At 50.3% G+C, this 21,501-nt stretch overlaps 1 protein-coding gene and 1 long non-coding RNA gene across 4 annotated transcripts; one reads left to right on the forward strand and one right to left on the reverse strand.

The window, feature by feature from the left end:
• The first annotated feature begins 43 nt into the window (after positions 1-43).
• On the forward strand, positions 44-19,365 carry KIF9 (kinesin family member 9). Of its 3 annotated transcripts, XM_014892005.2 has the most exons (23): positions 44-111; positions 583-660; positions 1,091-1,257; positions 1,997-2,084; positions 2,651-2,816; positions 2,956-3,062; positions 3,897-4,121; positions 5,104-5,187; positions 5,321-5,413; positions 5,898-6,045; positions 6,791-6,855; positions 7,511-7,588; positions 8,637-8,705; positions 9,328-9,432; positions 9,729-9,784; positions 10,171-10,309; positions 11,024-11,145; positions 12,537-12,698; positions 15,128-15,336; positions 15,741-15,920; positions 17,368-17,483; positions 18,271-18,375; positions 19,154-19,365. In XM_014892005.2, the coding sequence occupies exons 1-23, from the start codon at positions 64-66 to the stop codon at positions 19,259-19,261; spliced, it is 2,718 nt and encodes a 905-aa protein (XP_014747491.2). In that variant the 5' UTR covers positions 44-63; the 3' UTR covers positions 19,262-19,365. The 3 variants fall into 3 exon arrangements, with proteins under 3 accessions (XP_014747491.2, XP_088032589.1, XP_088032541.1); XM_088176415.1 differs by lacking the exon at positions 583-660 and having other exon boundaries at positions 46-111; XM_088176463.1 differs by lacking the exons at positions 7,511-7,588; positions 8,637-8,705; positions 9,328-9,432.
• On the reverse strand, positions 19,049-21,374 carry LOC148225043 (uncharacterized). Its single transcript, XR_015807866.1, has 2 exons — positions 20,283-21,374; positions 19,049-19,607 (listed from the first exon to the last, which is right to left on the reverse strand). It is a non-coding gene; the product is annotated as an uncharacterized LOC148225043 (long non-coding RNA).
• Between the last annotated feature and the right edge of the window lie 127 nt (positions 21,375-21,501).

Here is a 21,501-nt window from a genome sequence, read left to right on the forward strand (position 1 = left end):
GGCCACTTCCGGGCTCTCCCGGAAGTTGCCGTTGCCATAGAGAACCCGGAAGTGGACGCTGCCATGGCGACCCCGGACGCCATCCCGGACTCGACTGCAGAGGGGTCGCAGGTGGGACAGGGACAGGAGGGGTCCCCGGGGGGTCGCCCTCCCCTTCTCAAGGGGTGATCGGAGGTCGGATCTCCTCACAGGCGGCAGCAGCCCCCCAAGCATCGCCCCCCTTCCCCCGGGCATCAGCCCCCACACACGTCGGGAGGTGCACTGGAGAGAAACACGGGGTGATTTAAACGGGAAGGACCTTAAGGATCATCCCATTCCCACCTCCTGCCATGGCAGGGACACCTCCCATTATCCCAGGCTGCTCCAAGCTCCAGTGTCCAGCCTGGCCTTGGGCACTTCGAGGGATCCATGGGCAGCCACAGCTTCCCCGGACAAATCTCAACCCTTACAGATGGATTTTTCCCAAAATGCTCCCAAAATCTGCTCCCCTGAAGTGTGAGAAGGGGAGCCTCCCACTCCCAAGGCTTTGGAGATATCCCTGTGTCTCCAGGGGGGGTTTTAATGTGAGATTTTCTCTGGCAGGAGGAGGGGCAGCAGAAGAGCTCTGAGGGGCTGGAAAAGAGTGAAAGTTCTGCATCGAAAGCAGAGAGCGAACAAACGGTAATTCCAGCTGGGCCCAGTCAGAATCCTGGAATAGTTTAGGTGGGAAGGGACTTTAAATCCCACCCCTGCCATGGGCAGGGACACCTCCCACTGTTCCAGGCTGCCCCAAGTCCCAGTGTCCAGCCTGGCCTTGGGCACTGCCAGGGACCCAGGGGCAGCCACAGCTGCTCTGGGAATTCCTTCCCGGCTCCTCATGTTAATAACCATTCCCAGCAATAATTGCTTTTGTCGTCACCTTCCAAAGCCTCACAAAGAGCATTGTTGCAGCAAGGAAAATGCCACTTATTTAGAATTTGTTCTCTCTCTGATTTCTAGTGGAGTTTTTTCCCAAAACATTTCCCCTTCCTTCTTTCCCTGCTGTTTTTCTTGCTTTGAAGACATAATTCCCAACTGCTCCAACACTGTTTTTTTTTTTTTTTTGGGACAGAGTTCTGTGACCTCTGCGAAAACCCAGGACCAGGAACAGGAAAAGGAACAAGAGCAAGAGCAGGAGCCCGAACAGGAGCAGGAGCAGGAGAAGGAGCAGGATGAGGACCATGAGAGCATCATTTCCTCACTGCTCTCTGATGCAGAACCCGAGGGTCACAGCCCCAGGTATCCCCCAAATGTTCCCCCTGGTTGAAATCCAGTGGGTCCTGGCTCAGCTCAAACCTCCACAATTCATTTTACAGCAGGTAAAGTGTGTGAGGTCACAAAAATCCTGAATGTGCCAGAAATCCCAAAGATTTTGTCCCAAACTAGAAGTTGGCACTACTTATCACACAGTTATTGAGCACAGGCTCAATAAGGAGGAAGTGTTTGAGGGAAAACTTGGGATCTTTACATTTCCAGGGATTTTAAAATCCTCAGTGCATGTGGCTTTAGCAGTTGGATGTTTCCTGAACCCTCTTTGTGTGGATTTTACTCAGCAGCTCCTCCAGATATTTCCACCAGGAAATTGAAAATCAGCTGTTCATTGGGAATTTCATTTTTTTCTAAAATGTGACAAAAAAAAATCCCTCTCCCATTCCTGCAAACATTTTGCTTTCCAAGGCTGAGAGGAGGAAAACTGGTGTTATCCAACACTCCTGAGCCTGGTACACACGAGGAAATCAGGAAATCAGGATCACTTTGACCCTTCTCATTTCACATCCTCACTTTTCCAAGCAGGGCAAAATTTTCAGCAACTCTTTGCCCTCAATTGCTTTTAATGGGGAATAAAAGCTACTACTGGATAATTGCCAACACTTTATTTTGAATTTTTCACTCCTCTGCCTCACCTTTTGCTGACAAATAATATAAATTTCAGTTTAGGGAATGCAAGATTCTTCTTTCCCTCGTTTTTGCCTCTCAGAACACCGAAGCGAGTCCTGGCGTTCGTGAGGATCAAGCCAACTGCTCATTTTGCCCAAGATATGATCAAGCTTGGGTCAGACAACAAGGTAGAGTAAAAGAAACTGGAAGTGGGAAAGGTTTGGAGTTGGACTTCAGCTTTTCCAATGGAAAGCCAGGATTTTTTCCACCCCTCGAGGCCATGGATAAGGGTTTGGGGGGTGTTGGTTTGTGTGCTCCTGCTTGGCAGTGGTTTTGTCACAGCAAGTGTGAGAATGGAAAATGTAATTCCTGTGGTGTAATCACCAGGAAAATCCTCCAAAGGACTGGGACTGGCTGATCCATGAGGAATTCCCAGTGCTAACCACAATTTGGCACAGTCTATTTCCATCCCCTCTTATGCAAATTCCTCCCTTTGCCTTCTCTTCCTTAATTAAGAATTTCCCTGAGGCACAAAATTACTGAAAGTTAAACAGACGAGCTTAACCACATTTCCTTTTATTTATAATATTTATCACCAGGAATTTGAGAGCATTACCAGATATTTTTAGCACATCTAGAACCATCCAAGTCAGTAAAATAACTCTGTGCTCCCTTTTCTACTTAATCCCAGCTCCTCAATTGCTGAAAACCCTCAGGGCTGCTGAGTTGATCTCCCTCTCTTTTTGGGTTGCAGAGCATCGATATCTACATCCGAAAGAGTCCCAGGGGAGGAGTTGTGAATAACTCTCAGACTGACTGGTCCTTCAAGCTGGATGGGCTCCTCCACAACACTTCCCAGGAAATGGTTTATGAGACCGTGGCAAAGGACTTGGTGTCCAAAGCTTTGCAGGGCTACAACGGTGATTTACTGCAATTATTATTCTTTTGATCTTAACAACAGATTGGATTTGAGCAGAGAGCCGTTTGTTCCTCTGTTGGAGGCTCCCTCCCGAGTTTCTCCTTTTGTTTTTTGGATTTTTGTTTTGTTTTGTTTTTTAGGCACCATCATGTGCTATGGGCAAACTGGGGCTGGCAAAACCTACACCATGACGGGAGCAGCCTCTGAGTACAGAAACCGAGGGATCATCCCCAGAGCTATCCAGCAGGTACTGCAGCTGCCTGGGAAAAGAGGAGGGAGGAGCACAAAGAACACTCTTCTATCATCAGCTCTTGCTGATAGAAAAGTGTTTAAACACAGTGAATCATTTTTATGTGAGGTTTTTCCCTTCATTTCACCCCAGGGATGATGGTTAAAGATTAAAGGAGTTTTATTGTTGTTCTCAGAGGCTGTTCCTCTTTAGTTCCTGTTGAAATTCTTGCTGCTACCCAAATGTCACTGAGCCTTCAAAAGAGGTGTTTTCCAAACTGTCATTTTGGGAAATCAGGTTAACAATAATCATAAAATCATTTAAAAACTCCTCTAAGGCACAGAGACACTGGCACAGGGTGCCCAGAGAAGCTGTGGCTGCCCTTGGATCCCTGGAAGTGTCCAAGACCAGGCTGGACAGGGCTTGGAGCAGCCTGGAACAGTGGAAGGTGTCCCTGCCCATGGCAGGGGGTGGAATTGGGTGAGGTTTAAGGTCCCTTCCAACCCAAACCATTCCAGAATTCCATGATTCTGTAAGATCATTTATCCAAATCCAAGCTGAGCCTTCAGAGCTCAGATTTAGCCCCCCACACCCCTAGATAGACTTGGAGCTGTTCAGAACTATCTCTCTATAAATACTTATCTTTATATTACAGAATGTTATGTTTTGTATGCACCTCAATGTATTTATTTATATTTTATCTGTATTTATATTTTATACCTGTTGATATCTTACATCTACTTGCATCACACCCATTTATATCTCGTATCAACATAAATATCTTCTCTAAAAAGCCACAACTAACTGAAAATCCAGCCTGTGAACGGACACAAACCCTTTGTCTTGGTGCAGATCTTCAAATTAGCTGCAGAATTCCTCAATATCCTGGTCACTGTCCGAATTTCCTACCTGGAGATCTACAACGAGACCTTGTTTGACCTCCTGGCACCGGCCATGGGCCGGGGGTGCAAGGACAACCAGCTGGCTGTCATGGATGGTCCCCAGGGGGTTTATGTCAAGGGGCTCTCCATCCACCCTGTGAGCCACGAGGAGGAGGCTCTGCATCTCCTTTTTGAGGCAAGAGAACCCAAATATTCCCTTTAATCCCGTGGTTGTGGGTGCTGGCTGGAGGAGGAGGAGGTGGAAAAGCAGGAGTGGGTGGCTGAGATGGTGGAATGAGGTTCAGCCATCCCTGTTGGTTGTGGGCAGAAAAACTGGAAACTCTTGGAAAATGTCCCTGGTTCAGGGATTCTGGAAGATGATCCAAGAAAAGATGGTTTGGGACGATCGTGGCACTGTTGGAATGGACAGCAGGGCTGGTCAGGGTGAGAGGTTTGTGAGGGAACTTTGATTATTGAGATCAGCATCTTCCTGTTCCTCATGGCTGCTTCAGTTCCTGAGGAAAACAGGGATAAATAATTGGATGTGGCTGCAGGAAGTGGATCCTCACCCAGAGCCAAATGATGTCCTTAAAATCTTTCCCTGGCCTTTTTAATAACCCAGCTCTGGAATGTGCAGGAACTGCCTCTTCCTTTTTAAAGAGTAGAAGGAGGGTAATGATGGCTGGGAGAGCTGGGAATGTTCCCCTGGAGAGGAGAAGGCTCCAGGGAGAGCTCAGAGCCCCTGGCAGGGCCTGAAGGGGCTCCAGGAGAGCTGGAGAGGGACTGGGGACAAGGCATGGAGGGACAGCACACAGGCATGGATGGGATATTGGGAAGGAATTCCTGGCTGGGATGGAATTCCCAGATTTGCTGTGGCTGCCCCTGGATCCCTGGCAGTGTCCAAGGCCAGGTTGGAGCAGCCTGGGGTAGTGGAAGGTGTCCCAGGGATGGATGGGATGGACTTTAAGGCCCCTTCCAACATCTCTTTGTGTTCCTGGCCGAGGTTCAGATCCGTGGCCATCACACCTCTGGGAATTTTCAGTGCCATTTGAAGCCTGGGGAGCTCTTTGCTTTTCCAGCCATCAGGAAATGGAAAGAGCCACAGAGAGGTTGTCTGGCTTATCCTCAAAAAGCCACAATTCCATGAGCTGAGCCTGGAATTTTCTCTCCATTGGCAGGGTGAGACCAACAGAGTGATAGGAGAGCACTCCCTGAATAAGAATTCCTCCAGATCCCACTGCATCTTCACCATGTACATTGAGGTGAGAGCTCCAGCCTTGTTCCTATGGATTGGAATGACTTTCTAGGGATCCAAGAGGATTTTTGCAGTCTGTTTTTTCCTGTATTTCAGTTCTGTCTGCTCCTAAGTGCAGTTTCTCTTCCTCTCTGCCTCAGTGTCGTTCCAGAGATTACACAAATCACAAATGCCTTAAATCTAAAATCACCTTAATTGACCTGGCAGGATCTGAAAGGCTGAGCAAGACTGGGGTGAGTGATGAGAACTCCTCAGGTTCCCTTGGATCCTTTTGGAAAAACAGGGAAGGAAATGGAGCTGGGAAGGGGCTGGAGCACCAGGAGGGGCTGAGGGAGCTGGAAAGGGGCTCAGGGGGAACTTCTGGCTCTGACAGGAGGGGACAGCCAGGTGGGATTTGGGATCTTATCCCAGGGAACAGGGACAGGAGGGAACAGCTTCAGGTTGGATATTGGGAAAATTCCTTCCTGGAAAGGGCTGCCCAACCCTGGCCCAGCTGCCCAGGGCAGTGGTGGAGTGCCCATTCCTGAAAGGATTTAGAAGCCCTTTGGATGTGGCACTTGGGGACATGGTCAGTGTGGATCTTGTCACTGGGTCTGTGTCATCCTGCACTGATCAGAATCCAAACCACATCAGCCCTGCAGAGTTTTCCCTTGCTAAGGAACATTCCCTCTCCTGCTGTCTGACCACAACTGTTTCCTGCTGCTCTCTCCATTGCAGTCTGAGGGCCAGGTCCGCATCGAGGCCTCCTACATCAACAAATCCCTGACGTTCCTGGAGCAGCTGGTCATCGCCCTGGCTGATCCCAAGAGGGAGCACATCCCCTTCAGGCAGAGCAAACTCACCCACGTCCTCAAAGACTCTCTGGGTAAGAGCTGGAACTCCAGCAGCTCCTGCAAAACTGATGTTTCAGTGGGCACAGCAAGTCCTAAGGGTGTAATTTATCCAGGAATCCTGGAATGGTTTGGGTTGGAAGGGAGGTTAAGGATCATCCAGTGCCACCCCTCCCATGGGCAGGGACACTTTCCACCATCCCAGGGTGCTCCACTTGTCCAACCTGGCCTTGGACACTTCCAGGGATCCAGGGGCAGCCACAGCTGCTCTGGGCATCCTGAAAAACAGAATCTTTACAAACAGCTGGAACTCAGAGTTTTTATTCCCATTCTCTTCCTGCATCCTCATTCCATGAGACACAATTTTGACTTTTTTAGTCACTCTGCCTCTTTTTCTGTGTCCTTTGGAGGGACAGTTACACTCTGCTGTGTCCTTTGTGCTTCTTTAAATTGAAAGAAGCCTTAGGTGGGATATTGGGAAGGAATTCCTGGCTGGAAGGGTGGGGAGAGACTGGGCTGGAATTTCCAGATAAGCTGTGGGTGTTCCCTGGAAAGCTGGACAGGGCTTGGGGCACCCTGGGACAGTGGGAGGTGTCCCTGCCTATGGCAGGGGTGGCACTGGATGATCACTAAAGTCCCTTCCACCCCAAACATTCTGGGATTCCTCTCCTCTGTTTTAATCAGGACATAATAAAATACACTGCAGAAAAGGAAACAACAAAAAAAAATTACCTCAAATTTTATTATTTGCTTAATTTTTATTATTTTTTTTTTTCCTAGGGGGAAACTGCAACACTGTCCTGGTGACAAACATCTATGGGGAAGCTGAGCATGTGGAAGAGACTGTGAGTTAAAGGAATTCCTGCAGAATCCAGGCCTTGTTTTAAGCTTGGTTTAAGGAACAGTCTCTGGAGGGTTTTAACAGGGAAACCTCCTTCCTAATTCATCCCAAACTTTAGAGAGCTCATCTTGTTCCAAAGGCTCAAAACCAGACTCCTGTCAGATGAGAGCCTGGAGCAGAGTGGGCAGGATCTGCTCAGATTGAAGCTCACTGGAGAGATTATTATTATTATTATTATTATTATTATTATTATTATTATTATTATTATTATTATTATTATTATTATCATCATCATCATCATCATCATCATTATCATTATTATTATTATTATCATCATTGTCATATTTTAATGTGTTTCCATGGGACATCACCTCATGGACTCCCTGGAATTGCCCCAGTTCACAGCAGAGCTGAGCTGGCTCCCTGCTGGGGCAGGAATCAGGAGGAACCTCCCAGATGTTTTTTTTTTAACCTGTAAATGATAAAATGGGTGAAAATCCCTCTGTGTGAGCTGGATCTGTAGCAAACAGGAAGGAATCACCTGGAACAATCCACATATTTTATATTCCTCTGCAATTTGATAGAATTAAGTAGAAAGATGAGGAAAATGATATTTCTGCCAATATCTCTCTTATTTACTTTAAACCTTTGTTTTCCAGCTGTCCTCCCTTCGCTTTGCCACCAGGATGAACTGGGTGACAGCAGAGCCTGTCCCCAACAAACCCTTTTACAGAGAGGTAGGGACAGGAGGGGCCTGGAGGAAGGGCAATATTATTATATTATCATTAATATTTAGGATCATAACCTGAAAAAACAGAGGAAAATGAGGTGGTTTCATAAATGACCCTTCCTCAGCCAAGCTGACATTGCTGATTTTAGGTGGGTGATAAAATGGATCAATTTTATAGGTTTTTAATTACAATTCCATGGTCTAAAGCACAACCATGCAGGTGGTCACATCTTCCTGGGAATTCTTTCTCGTGCATATCCCACAGTTTTCTGATGAGATACAGCTCTCAACAGAGAGATTTCATGGTGGATTATTTTTCTGACATGCAGGGAAATCATCTCCAGTCCTCCTGCAGCTTTATCCCTGTTGCTGCTGGTAACAGAACAGCTTCTCCACAATTAGAAAACTTGATTAATTAAGGAAATCATTTAAAGGAAGGGATCACAGGATCTTAGAGTGCACTTTCAGAGTGAAAATCAAACAGGAAGAGCTGAAATTGGAAGGAAACTTTGTGCTTTTGTGCTCCAGAGGTCACTTCAAAGCAGCTCAGTGTCCACTTCTCCCTGAATCCCAAGATTTTTGTGCTCAGCTTCCTGGAAACACATTTTAAATAATGAATCCTTGAAGATATTCCATGTTATGGAGAAATTCAGTCAAATCCAGCACAGGAAAATCTCTCCTTTGTCCCAGTTATTGTCAGAGCTGCTGAGTTCAGGGCAGAGGTGAGCCCTGCACAATGCTTGGCTTCCAGGATGATATCCCAGAGCCTGGAATTTGACTGTCCTTGCAATTCCAGACCAGGAAATCATCCCATTAAAAAGCAGTGGCCCTTCTTTGATGGCTCAGGCAGGCTCTGCAGGCAGGACCCAGCAGAAACATTCCTGTAGGGAGCTAATCAAAGCAAAATCAAACTGATTTCCAGCCCCACTGATTCCCTGCTGCAAGCCCTGAGGGAGCTGGGATCCAGCTGGGATATTCTCCAGCAGCCATTAGCAGGTTTTTGTTTCCCCAATATAAATTTAGTCATTTGCTCACCCTTTTTTTTCCCCTGTTAGGCATCAGTGAAGGCTCTGGAGGAGGAGATCCATCTCCTGAAGAAAGAGCTGATCTTGCACGACTGCTTGGTGAGGAGCAGAGAATTCACAGTCCAGTGGGGTTATGTCCCTCCCTCTGCTCCCAGCACCATCCTCTGGGGCTTAGGGAAACCTCTGAAGATCCCACACAGAGGGATTGTGTTGGAATTTCAATCCCCAGCCACTGGAGATTTGGGTTTTGGGTTTTTTTCCAGACTCTTGAAGCTCTTTAGTTGGTTGGTTGCTCCCACATCTCATCTGCCAAGTCAGGTGATGAAAATCCCAGGCAGAAATGGTCACAGCAATTCCAGGTGTTTGCTACACCAGTGGAATCACAGAATTCCAGAATGGTTTGGGTTGGAAGGGACCTTAAAGCCCATCCCATTCCACCCCTGCCATGGCAGGGACACCTCCCACTGTCCCAATGTCCAACCTGGCCCTGACACACCCAGGGATCCAGGGCAGCCACAGCTGCTCTGGTCACCCTGTGCCACCCTCACAGCCAAGAATTCCTTCCTTAAATCCAGCCTGAATCTCCCTTTTTTAATTTTAAAACCACCATTCCTTGTCCCTCCAAGACAGGACCTGCCCAAAGCTTTGTCCCTGTCATTCTCACAGTCTCCCTCAGCTCTTTGTAACTCCCTGATTCTCAGTTTTCCATCTTTTTTTTTAGGCAAATCGTTCCTTCACGAGTTACAACCCCCTGACTACAGCCCAGAGGGCAGAAATCAGATCCCAAGTCCAGAATTACCTCAGAGGAGTCATTGAAGAAATCAGTGTATGTAGTGAAAAAAAGCATTTAATTCCTGATTCCTGATTCCATCCCCTTTTCCTCCAAGAGAGGAGCATTGAAAATTGATTTTGAAGAGGCTGTTTTCACCCCAAACCCACTACAGAACTATAATTTAATTTCTTTCTGCATATTAAGTCTGTTGCATATTTTCATTCCAGTTTTGCTGGTTTGGAGGCTCCAGGAGACTTTTCCTTAATCTTAAAACCATTTAAACTGATTTATTTGGAACTCATTTATAGAATTATTACCAAAATCTATGCTTTTGTACCTCTCTCCCTCAGATTGTGAATGTTAGGCAGATCCAGGAGGTGTTTAGACAGTTCAAAGTGATTGTAAGGTAAGTTCAGAGATTCCAGACTGATTTGGGTTGGAAAGAACCTTAAGGCTCATCCCATTCCATGGGCAGGGACACCTCCCACTATCCCAGGCTGCTCCAAGCCCCCTCCAACATGGATTAAAGCTTCAGACAAGCAGAGTTAGTATGGTTTGATGTGGACCATTAAAAAGTCCTGGAAAATATTAAAATAACCATCAGAAAGCTTTAATATTAAAGAGCCCTAAAGGAACATCCTGGAAAAGGAGAGAGAAAGTGGACCAAGGTTATGATGGGGAGCATGGAAGGGGTGTTGAGGGATAAAACCACAGGTAAAAGGGGTTTTTCTTTGGGAATTTGGCAGGGATCACAGGTGGGATAGGATTCCTAAAGGGCTGGTTTTTCCTTAGCCAACAGGAGGAAGAAGTGGAGTCCAGGCTCTGGAACAAGTATGGGCTGGGACAGAGAGACACAGCAGCTGAGTCTGAGTCCAGCTCTAGTTCTGATCTGTACTTGGATGAGGCTCAGGAGGAGGAGGAGGAGGAGATGGTAATTAATGCCTGGTGCTTGACCTGGCCCACAATCCACCTTGGAGCTGGCTCCTTTGCTGCCAAAATGGGAATTGTATAAAGCAGATATTATTCCTTGTTCAAATCAAACTCAGAAATGGCAGTGGGGTGAGTTTGTCAAAAAAATGTGTCCAGAGCAGAGATGCACCATTAACAAAGAGGAATTAATTGGGCCCTTTATCTGCACAGAATAATTTATGATATGGGAATAGAATCCAAAAAGGTTTGGGTTGGAAGGAACATTAAACATCATCCCAATCCATGAGCAGGGACACCTCCCACTGTTCCAGATTCCTCCAAATCAAATCCATCTTGGCCTTGGACACTTCCAGGGATCCAGGGGCAGCCACAGCTTCTCTGGGCCTCCCCACCCTCCCAGCCAGGAATTGCTTCCCAATATCCCCTTTAAACCGTGCCCTTTTCAGTTTAAAGTCCCCTCCCCTTGTCCTGTACAATGCAATCTCCAAAGTGACCTGTCTGTCACTGGGTTGGAGAAGATGAGGTCCTGCCTCTGCTGAGATCCCTTTTTTAATCCTTATAGTTTCTGGAGCCAAGTGTACAAATCCCACTTAATCCATAAATCCTCCTGTGGGCTCTCACAGATGAGGCTGCAGCAGGGGATGGAGGAGCTGCTGGGGGAGGCCTGTACAGCTTCCATGGGGTGCACAAATGGGTTATTCCTTCCTGTTTCCAGGAAAGTACAGTTGATAAGGATGAGGATTTGGAGCAGGAAGAGAATGAAGAGACTCTTGAGGATGGAAGTCATCCTACATCCCCCATTCCTGCTGGGGAGAAGGAAGCCAAGAAGGACAATGAGTGAGTTAAACAGTCACACACCCCTCCTTTGCCTCTGATAATCGTGGAATCATGGAATTGTCAAGATTGAAAAAGCCTTCCAAGATCAATTCCAACCATCCCCCAGCATTGCCAAAGCCTCCCCTGACCACATCTCCAAGTGCCACATCCACAGGGCTTTTAAATCCCCCCAGCAATGGGGACTCCACCCCTGCTCTGAGCAGCTGGGCCAGGGCTAGACAGGATTTTTGGAGAAGGGATTTTCCCAATATCCGACCTGAGCCTCTCCTGGCACAGCTTGGGGCTGTTCCCCCTTGTCCTGTCCCTGTTCCCCCCTCAGGGCCTTTCCCAGCTTCCCAGCTGTTGTCCCCAATCCTTGTGGTGCCCCAAGTGCAGGACCCAGCACTCGGCAGTGCTCAGCTCTGGTCAGGCAGGAATGTGCAGCCCATGGAGGAAGGAATGGAGGGAGCTGCCAGAGGAGCAGAGAAGGAGAAGAGATTTGGGGAGGGAAGGGGGAACCAGCCAGTGCTGAGCAGAGGAAGAGCCTTCAGTTTACAGAAGTAAATCCCTGCTTGGTTCCTCCCTGAAATTTCCCCAAAGTCCTCGTTGAGGGAGCAGAGGAACCACCAAGGCTTTGGTGTCCATGTGACCCCTGGGCTCTGCTGTCTGGTTTTAAGGAGACTCCAGGAGATGAAGCAAACACTCAAAGTCTGTGTTCCAAATCACACTCTCCTGGTCACAGCATTCCTTAGGAAAAAATCCTCTGGGAGGGTGGGCAGGCCCTGGCACAGGGTGCCCAGAGCAGCTGTGGCTGCCCCTGCATCCCTGGAATCCCAAGGCCAGGCTGGATTTGGTTTGGAGCAGCCTGGAATAGTGAGAGGTGTCCCTGCCCATGGCAGAGGTGGAATGGGATGGGTTTTAAGGTCTCTTCCAACTAAAACCATTCCATGATTCCATGATGATTCCATTCTCTGCAGTGGAAGCTGGAGGGGTTTGTGGAGGGAAAGGAGCAGGGAGCCAGGCTTGGATTAAATGGGGGGTTGGATCAAATCCTTGGAGATTCCTTTTGGGGAGGGTTAGTCTTTGTCCAGGTGTGCCCAGAGCTGGACAGGGTGGGACTGCTGTCCTTGTGATCCTTCTCAAAAGAGCTCATCCAGCCTGGCCTGTATCCCACAGTACCCAGGGCAGTTCCTCCACTCTGAGAATTAAGGATTTGTGGGAACAAGGCTGATTTGATTCCTTGTCATTGGATATTTCTCTGGAAACTTTGGTAGGGGATTCACCTTCCTCTGATCTGGTACCTCAGATCACCAGTTTTTAACTCAGCAAAGCCAAACCCACAGCATGTTTTGGTTCCAGATCCCTCTGGTGAAGAAATTAATGAATTTGGTTCATCCTTTCCCCACTTTCAGGAAGGAAAGAAGGGGGAGCTCTGCTCTTGAGACAAGTCAGGATGATTCCTCACCACCCAAAAGTCCCAGCAAGGTTCTGGATGAGGAAGAGGAAGGAAGTGACCAGGACAGTGATGAAGAGATCTCAATCCCATCTTCAGGGGAGGATTTCCAGAAGCTCAGGTAGGTTTTCCCTGTGAGGGAGTAAATCCCCTTTTCCAGAGGGTGCTTTGCACTGGAATGGTTGGATTGTGTTCCCTGAGTACAACTCCAAGGCAGAGGGGAGAGATTTGGAGATCTTCAGAGAATTCAGGCAGGAGTGGTGGTGGGAACACCCTGATCTCCAGATGATGGTGGTGGGGTCACCTCTGTGCTTCCAGCTCTGGTCTGGACAGTTGCTCTTGAATTTTTTAAAAACTTTAATTAATTTAATTTCTTTAATTTGAATTTCATTTTATTTAATTTGATTCTTTAATCTCTAAAAACTGCAGCAACCCTTTGGTGAGTGGGAAAACTGCAGGGAAACCTCACATGCAGAAATCCCCATAGTTATGGATGAATAAAATCATGGAATTCCAGGTTGGCTTGGGTTGGAAGGGAGCTTAGGGATCATCCCATTCCACCCCCTGCCATGGGCAGGGACACTTCCCACTGTCCCAGGGTGCTCCAAGTGTCCAACCTGGCTTTGGACACTGCCAGGGATCCAGGGGCAGCCACAGCAAATCTGGGAATTCCATCCCAGCCAGGAATCCCTTCCCAATATCCCATCCATCCCTGCCCTCTGGCAGTGGAAGCCATTCCCTGTGTGCTGTCCCTCCATGCCTTGTCCCCAGTCCCTCTCCAGCTCTCCTGGAGCCCCTTCAGGCCCTGCCAGGGGCTCTGAGCTCTCCCTGGATCCTTCTCCTCTCCAGGGGAACATTCCCAGCTCTCCCAGCCTGGCTCCAGCCCTGGAGCAGCTCTGGGGCCTCCTCTGGACTCTCCATCAGCTCCAGGTTCTTGAGCTGTTGGATCCAGGGCTGGGGCAGCTCTGCAGGTGGGGTCTCACCTGAGGGAGCAGAGGAGCACAATTCCCTCTGGCCTCCTCCATTTCCTTCTGGCCACACTGGCAATCAGCCCAGGATGTGGTTTCTGGGTTCCAGCAGAGCAGTGAAGCTGTTGCAGAATTCCCTCCTGGAGCTCCTCACCGTGTTCCCATTCCCTCCACACCCTCCACACAGGATTTGTGTCCCTCTGGCATTCCCAGGGCTGGCAGGACAGGCTGCTGCTGCTGCAGCTGCAGGAGCCACATCCCAGAGCAATTCCAGCAGCTCAGAGCTGGCTCTGGGAGCTGGAGCTGTGGCACTTTGCCCAGGGGCTGTTGTTTACAGCCCTGTGCCAGCGTTTTGGCACGGGAACAGCATCACACAGCCCTGGAGGAGATGGAAAATGCCCTTAAGAGGTCACTCAGGGAAGGCAGGAGCTGGAGTTTGGAGTGAGGAATGTGGAGGCTTCTGGGTACCTTCATTGGGATGGGATGAGCTTTAAGGTGCCCTCCAATCCAAATCATTCCATGGTTTTCTGTTCCTGCCTTCTGCTCCCAAATCCATCCTGCTCTCCAGGAATATCAACAGCACAGAGCAGCATCTGTGGACTGTGACATTCTCCTTTTTTTTTTTTTGCCTGGAGTGGCTCATATTGGACTAACCAACGTGTTCACAGGGACACGCTGGCATCAAAGCCATTTCACAGAAAAGTTGGGAATGGCTCTTGGAATTCTGACTTGGAAATCAGGCAGGACTTCCAAGGCATGGCAGCAGAATTGTGGAGCTGGCCAACCCTTGGAGCCGTGGGTTTGGCTGGCAGAGGGGATTGATCCGTGCTGGGAATGCAGCATGGGAAGAGAAAAGACATTTGTTTAACAATAGGGAGGAACAATATCCATTATTTTGGTGAAAATTCAACCCATGAAAGGCCAGCTTTCCAGGGAATTCTCATTTCTGAGGCATCTCCTGAGCAATATGGTGTCTGTGTGAAGAACTTTCTTTCTGGGAGTAGCCTGGAGGACAGTGGGTGTTTGGGTTGGCATGGGAACATCCAGTTCTGAGCCCCTCCTGACAGGAGAGACCTGGAGGGGCTGGAGCATGTCCAGGGAAGGGAATGGAGCTGGGAAGGGGCTGGGGGAGCTGGGAAAGGGCTGGGGGAGCTGGGAAAGGGGCTCAGCCTGGAGAAAAGGAGGCTCAGGGGGAACCTTGTGGCTCTGCACAACTCCCTGACAGGAGGGGACAGCCGGGGGGAATTTGGGATCTGCTCCCAGGGAACAGGGACAGGAGGAGAGAGAACGGCCTCAGGATGGGCCGGGGGGAGGGTTCAGTTGGAAATTGGGAAAATTCCTTCCTGGAAAGGGCTACCCAGCCCTGGCACAGCTGCCCAGGGCAGTGGTGGAGTGCCCATCCCTGGAGGATGTAACATCCACATGGATGTGGCACTTGGGGACATGGTCAGTGCTGGACTTGGCAGTGCTGGGGGATGGTTGGACCCCAAGATCTTGGAGGGCTTTTCCAAGCTGAACCATTCCATGATTCCACAGTGCAGGGCAGGCCAGAGTGACCTCCTGTGTCTGTATCTGGTTTCAGATCCCCTCCATCCAAGCATGAGGCGTTTGAGCTGTTCAAGAAGGAGGCTGGACGGGAGATCCACCGGATCTTCAGGCAGAACAAGAGAATCCTCATTTCCAGGAAGAAGAGAAGCCACTCTGTGGTACAGAGGATCAATCGAATCAAGCAGCAGATGGAGGCAATCAAGGAGGCTCTGGAGGCTCAGAAGAGGAAGAGGAGGCAGGAGGGTGAGGAAGGAGCACAGGACAGAGGGATGGAGCTCCGGGCTTCCAGGAATTTTGGTTGATCATAGAACCATGGAATGGTTTGGGTTGGATGGGATGTTAAGGATTATCCAATTTCACCCCTGCCATGGGCAGGGACATTTTCCACTATCCCAGGTTGCTCCAAACCAAATCCAACCTGGTCTTGGACACTGCCAGGGATCCAGGGGCAGCCACAGCTGCTCTGGGCACCCTGTGCGTTCCCACCCTCCCAGCCAGGAGTTCCTTCCCAATATCCCATGTAAACAATCCCAGTGGTTTTTCCCCTGGGGGCCAAGTCAGATCCTCTGTCAGGTGTCACATCTGCAGAGCCCTGTCCCTGCTCTCCACCCTCACCAGAACCTTCCCTTCCTTTTCTCCCTCTCCAGGAGAATACATGGATGAGAAAGGACAGGTGATCATTGATGAGGAGGAGTTTTCCCTCATCCTGAAGCTGAAGGAGCTGAAGGAGCAGCACAGGGCTGGCTTTACTGAGCTGCAGGACCTGAAGGCAGAGATCCAGTACTGCCAGCAGCTCGTGGATAAGTGCAGGAAAAGGCTCATCTCAGGTACAGAGCACGAGCTCAGCTGGGATAAATCCACACTGGAGCACTCACAAACATAATGGAATCCCAGAATTTGGGATTTCCAACCAGGTTTGGGTTGGAAGGGATCTTAAAGCTTGTCCTGTTCCAATCCCCTCCCACTATCCAAGGCTGCTCCAAACCCCAATGTCCAACCTGGCCTTGGACACTTCCAGGGATCCAGGGGCAGCCACAGCTGCTCTGGGAATTCCATCCCAGTCCCTCCCTACCCTCCCAGCCAGGAATTCCTACCCAATATCCCATCTAACCCTTCCCTGTGGCAGTGGGAAGCCATTCCCTGTGTCCTGTCCCTCCATCTCTTTGCCAAATTACCATTCTCTGTTGCCCTTTTTCCTGTTGCCTTCCAGACTGGATTTTATCCATTATCAGGTGGGATTTTCTGACCTAACCTTGAATTGCTGCAGATCCTCTCTCCCAGAAAATGTCCCTCAACTCCTTGATCCCACCCCTAGATGGAGGAAAAAAGCCTCTCACAAGGAATTTTACACTGCTGATCCCAGATCTCATCCTTGATTTTATTTAATAGAGGTGATGGTTAGGGAATTGCCCTGGGATACATAGGGCTTTGCCTCTGGATTCCCAGTATTTCCTCTGTCCCTGTGTGATTTCCAGGTTCCAGAGTTGCAGCTTTATCAGGAAAAAGAGCTTGGCCACAGCTCTGCCTGGGAAATCTCTGCAAATTCCTGGTGGGCTCCACCTTGAAATCCGTGCATTCAAACTGCCCCTGCTGTTAGATTTGCCCCTCTAAAGGAAGCCAATCCATGTCAGAATTCCAGACTCCCAAACATTTGGATGCTGTGCACATGGCAGCATTTGCCAGGGGACAGCTTGGATCCATCAGAGCATCCCACGCTGGAAGAAATGGGATAATCATTCCCATCATTCCAGGGATAAACAGGACCCAATCACAACTGTGCCACTGCTTTCCGTTGGATCCCGGTTTGGCATTTTTGGGTGCTCCAGATGTTTGTTGTTTGTTCAAACATCCAGGGCTCATCCAGATCAGGAGTGGAGTGCCTGGGAAATGCCCAGGATTATCAAGGACATAATTCCCACCTGCTGTGTGTTCTCACTGCCTATTATGGGATGGCAAATGGCTGTGCTTGAGTGCGTGGGATTGAAATCCGAGCCCCAGCCGTGCTGCCCATTCCAAAGGGACTCTGGGGGCTGCAGGAGTGGCGCCTTCTCATGGCCAGGGGACTGTCCCCAGAGCTGGCCACCACCTCCTGGCCACCTCAGCACAGCCAACAGCCTCCTTGAATTCACTTTTCCAACCGTTTAAACTCCAAATCCTGGAGTTCTGAGCTCCTGTCTGAGGGTTTAGGAGCACTGAGATCCATAGGGAAAACCAATCCATGCTGTCTTTTGGGTCATTAATTACAGCCATTAATTGCCCCTCTTTGCTTCACAGAGTTTGAGATCTGGTACAACGAATCCTTCTGTATCCCTAAACACATGAGGGAAGCTCTGAAGCCTGGTGGGAACATCAGGCCTGGAATGATTCCCATAAACAGAGTCACGTGCCTGGTGAGTTATCCTGGAGTTTTGCTGATTCTCCTCCAGAGCCACGTGTAGGGCGGTGAGGGAAGGAGGAGGAGGAGAAAAAGGAGGAGAAGGAGGAGAAGGAGTGAGGCACAAAGGGAAGATCTGGAGCCACATCATGCTGTCACATTCCCTTCACTGTTTAGAGGCTAAATCAGGACAGTGACTGAGGCACCTGGATGTCTCTGGAATATCAAGAACTGGGCACAGTGCCTGGGGGTGCAGAGATGTTTGGGAACCTGATTCCCAGCCCGTGGGATCCCAGCTTTGCAGCCAAATTCTTGTGGCACTGGTCAGTACTAGTCCTGTGGTAGGAGCCACCAAAGTGGGGACTGGGGTCTTTTCTCATCCTGAAAAGCACATTTCTGTTCAACTACTTCCCATTTCCCAGAATTTTTGCATCTAAAAAAGTGTGACCAGAAAAGAGGAATTCTGCCCCTCTGAGGTGCAGCAGTGCCCCAGCCCTGGATCCAACAGCACAAGGACTTGGAGCTGCTGGAGAAATCCAGAGGAGGCCCCAGAGCTGCTCCAGGGCTGGCCCCCCTCTGCTCTGGAGCCAGGCTGGGAGAACTGGCAATGTTCATTTTTCCTGTGGGAAAATCTCAACCCTTGCAGGTTTTTGCCCAAAGCTGCTCCTCTAAGGTGTGGAAAGGGGAACCTCTCACTTCCACGGTTTTCCTGGCTTTGGTGTTGGGTGCAGTAAATGGGGTTGTTGTCCCAGGTGTCAGGTGTGTGTTTTGCACATGGAGTGGGGAATGCTTTTCCCTGGCAGGATGAAGACGTGCAGGACAAGTTCGAGCGAAAGCAGGAGATGGTGCTGCCAGACTGCCCAGGCTCCGTGTCCTTCTACAGGGCCAGGATGAAGACAGATCAAAAGGTAACCCCAGCAGGGCCCAGGGAGAATCCCAGAATGGATTGGGATGGAAGAGACCTTCAGGATTATCCAGTGCCAGCCCCTGCCATGGGCAGGGACACCTTTCACTATCCCAGGGTGCTCCAAGCCCTGTCCAACCTGGCCAGAACAAATTCACCCAGAGAGAGCTGGGAATGTTCAGCCTGGAGAAGGCTCCAGAGAGACCTCAGAGCCCTTCCAGGCCCTAAAGAGTTGGAGAGAGACAATGGATGGAAGGACAGGACACATGGAATGGCTTCCCACTGCTAGAGGGCAGGGATGGATGGGATATTGGGATGGAATTCTTGGCTGGGAAGGTGGAGAGAGACTGGAATGAAATTCCCAGAGCAGCTGTGACTGCCCTTGGACCCCTGGCAGTGTCCAAGGCCAGGTTGGATATTGGGGCTTGGAGCAGCCTGGGATAGTGGGAGGTGTCCCTGCCTGTGGAATTGGAAGGATTGGGATATTCCTTAAGGTCTTTTCAAATTGAAATAATTCTGAGATTCCATGAAAACATCTCAAAAGCAGCTTTTCAGTGCTCTGGAGAATTTCCTAGGGATTCCCGTGCCCTCCTTGGAGCCTGCTGGGATCTGCTATCAGCAGAGCAATGCTGGTGTGATGGGAATCTTCTCAGCTTTTTCCAGCACCACTTGGAAAGTTTGGGAAGGCATTTGGTTTTATTTTTCAGGAACAAAAAACTTTTACAGGTGAGAACTGTGCTCTGAGAGCCGAGCTGAGCTCAGTGATCCCTTTGTGTTCCCAGCAAACCTTCACCAGGACCATGGCAGCCCTCCGGAAAATGCGCAGGAAACCCGAACTGGTCACGGCTGCTGGGAAGAAGAAAGCCCTGTCCTCCCTGCCAGTCACATAGCCTGGATCCCAGCATTCCCGAAGGAATGCCACCTCAGGAAGTGCCTTGTGCTCGAGTCCACGATCGATTAATAAAAATAAACAGCAGGAAAGTGAACCTCCCAACCTTTGGGCAGGCAGGGAGTTACTGGGAATCGATCCCGCTGTTTGGACAGGACACGAGCCAGGCAGTTCCAACAGCACCACTTGTTTTCCTGAGCCTCTGGAAAAGGCAGGGTCACGGCACAGAGGTTGCTCTGGATAACCCAGGCTGCTCCTGATTCCCTCTTTCTTGGTGCTGGAGCTGCAGCTCTCCTGGGCCTGTTGCCATTGGAGCAACAAGTCATGGCTTGGCCTGTTGGATCTGCCTGGAGAAGGGAAGGAAACAAAGATTCATTTCTGGGGAATCACGGAATGCCTTTGGTTGGAAAAGCCCTCCAAGATCAAATCCAACCATTCTTCAGCACTGCCAAGACCAACCCTGACCATGTCCCCAGGTGCCACATCCACACGGCTTTTAAATCCCTCCAGGGATGGGGACTCCACCACTGCCCTGGGCACCCTGTGCCAGGGTGGAGAGCCCTTTCCAGGAGGAATTTTTCCAATATCCCACCTGAACCTCCCCTTGAGGCTGTTCCCTCTTATCCTGTCGCCTGGGAGCAGAGCCTCACACCTCCTGGCTCCAACCTTCTTCCAAGGAATTGCAGGGAGCCAGAAGGTGCCCCCTGAGCCTTCTCTTCTGCAGGATGAGTCCCTCCAGCTCCCTCAAAATGATTTGGGAAGCTGGAAGGAGAATGCTGGAAGCCCCAAAGTCAACACCCCACACCTGTCAGGAACATCCCACTGCCAAAACCAGCACCAGCCATGGTGGGAGCATCCCTAATTCAGGCATCCCAGATTTTCCACATCCCCATTTACATGGAAAAGTGGGAAAGTGAATGAATCCATGGTGCTCAGTTTGCTTGAATTTTTTGGAGCTTCCTTTTGTCCCCATAACAGCACCTGCCCCCTGGAAGGGCACTGGAGAACATCCCAGAAATCACCTTTTCCTTTTAATGATCCAATTCCAGAGGTTCAAAAAGCTGCTGGGAATTCAGGCCAGGCTGGATTTCCCAAGAAAACACTTCCACACGACTGGAACTAAACCTTCCTTTGTCCTTCCCTAAATCCACCCCTCCTCTGCTTCCCACCTCATCCCTGTGGGTCCCTCCTGCTCACACCATGCTCCCAAATCTGGGAAAATCCCAGAAATCTCAGTATTGGAAGCTGTAAATGTGTTTTGGAGGATTCCATGTGAACAGGCATCCCAGAAGCAGCTGGGTGTCCTGAAGTACTCTGATACCATTCCATACAGGAGCTCTCCCAGGGTTTGGGAAGATGGGAAATGACCTGTGGAAGGAAAAAGAGGAGTTTTAGTGATTTTTAGGGCATATGAGGCCTGGAACAGCCCCAGGGATCTGGTGCCAAGGGGTGCTGGTGTCCTCAGGATGTGATCCTGGTGTGCTCTTGGGGAGATCTCTGTGATCCTGGCGGTGATCCCAATGTGATGCTGAAAGATCCTGGTAAGATCCTGCCTGTCCCGTGAGTGATCCAGGTGTCCTACAGCTCATCTGGTGTGGCCCTGGCGATGTCCCATCGGCTCCAGGTGAGATCCTGAGGATCCCAGGGGTGATCCCAAGATCCTGCAGCCGGTCCTGTTGTGGCCCCAGGGGAATCCCACTGAGATCCTGGGAATAATGTGGCTGAACTGGCGTGGCCCTGGTGATCCCAGGGGTGAGCCTGGCATGATCCTGGGCAGATTTTAGTGATCCTGTGGCTGATCCCGGTGATCCCGAGGAGATCCTGGTGGTGCAGTGGCTGACCTGGAGGGGATCCCGGCAGTCCTGCGGCTGATCCCGCTGACCCCTTCCTGGATCTCGGTGGGATCCCAGTGACACCCAGGCTGATTCCCGACGATCCCTGCAACGATCCCAATATGATCCCAAGGGAGTCCCGGTGGTGCTGCGGCTGATCCCGGCGGGATCCCGGCTGATTGTGGCGTGCTCCCGGTGCCCGCTGTGGCCTCGCCGATCTCGGGGGTGATCCCGCCGTGTGCCCAGCAGATTCCCGGCGGGGCCGCGGCCGATCGCGGCGACATCCCGGGCCCCATGCCGGCGTGTCCCGGCGCTCGGCGGCCGCTCCCGGAGGGCTCCCGGTGCTGCGCGGTGCCGCGGGAGGAGGAGCCGGCGGCCGGGGCGGATCGCGGCGGGGCCGGGCCGGGCT

This window comes from Sturnus vulgaris, chromosome 1 (assembly GCF_052056855.1).
Source record: "Sturnus vulgaris isolate bStuVul1 chromosome 1, bStuVul1.hap1, whole genome shotgun sequence".
Taxonomy (NCBI): domain Eukaryota; kingdom Metazoa; phylum Chordata; class Aves; order Passeriformes; family Sturnidae; genus Sturnus; species Sturnus vulgaris.

Bases quoted from the DNA above. Each gene is read 5' to 3' on its own strand.
- KIF9 (XM_014892005.2), top strand. From the start codon at position 64: ATGGCGACCCCGGACGCCATCCCGGACTCGACTGCAGAGGGGTCGCAG. The intron at 112-582 runs GTGGGACAGGGA...TTTCTCTGGCAG, and splicing joins CGACTGCAGAGGGGTCGCAG to GAGGAGGGGCAGCAGAAGAG. The intron at 9,785-10,170 runs GTAAGTTCAGAG...GTTTTTCCTTAG, and splicing joins CAGTTCAAAGTGATTGTAAG to CCAACAGGAGGAAGAAGTGG.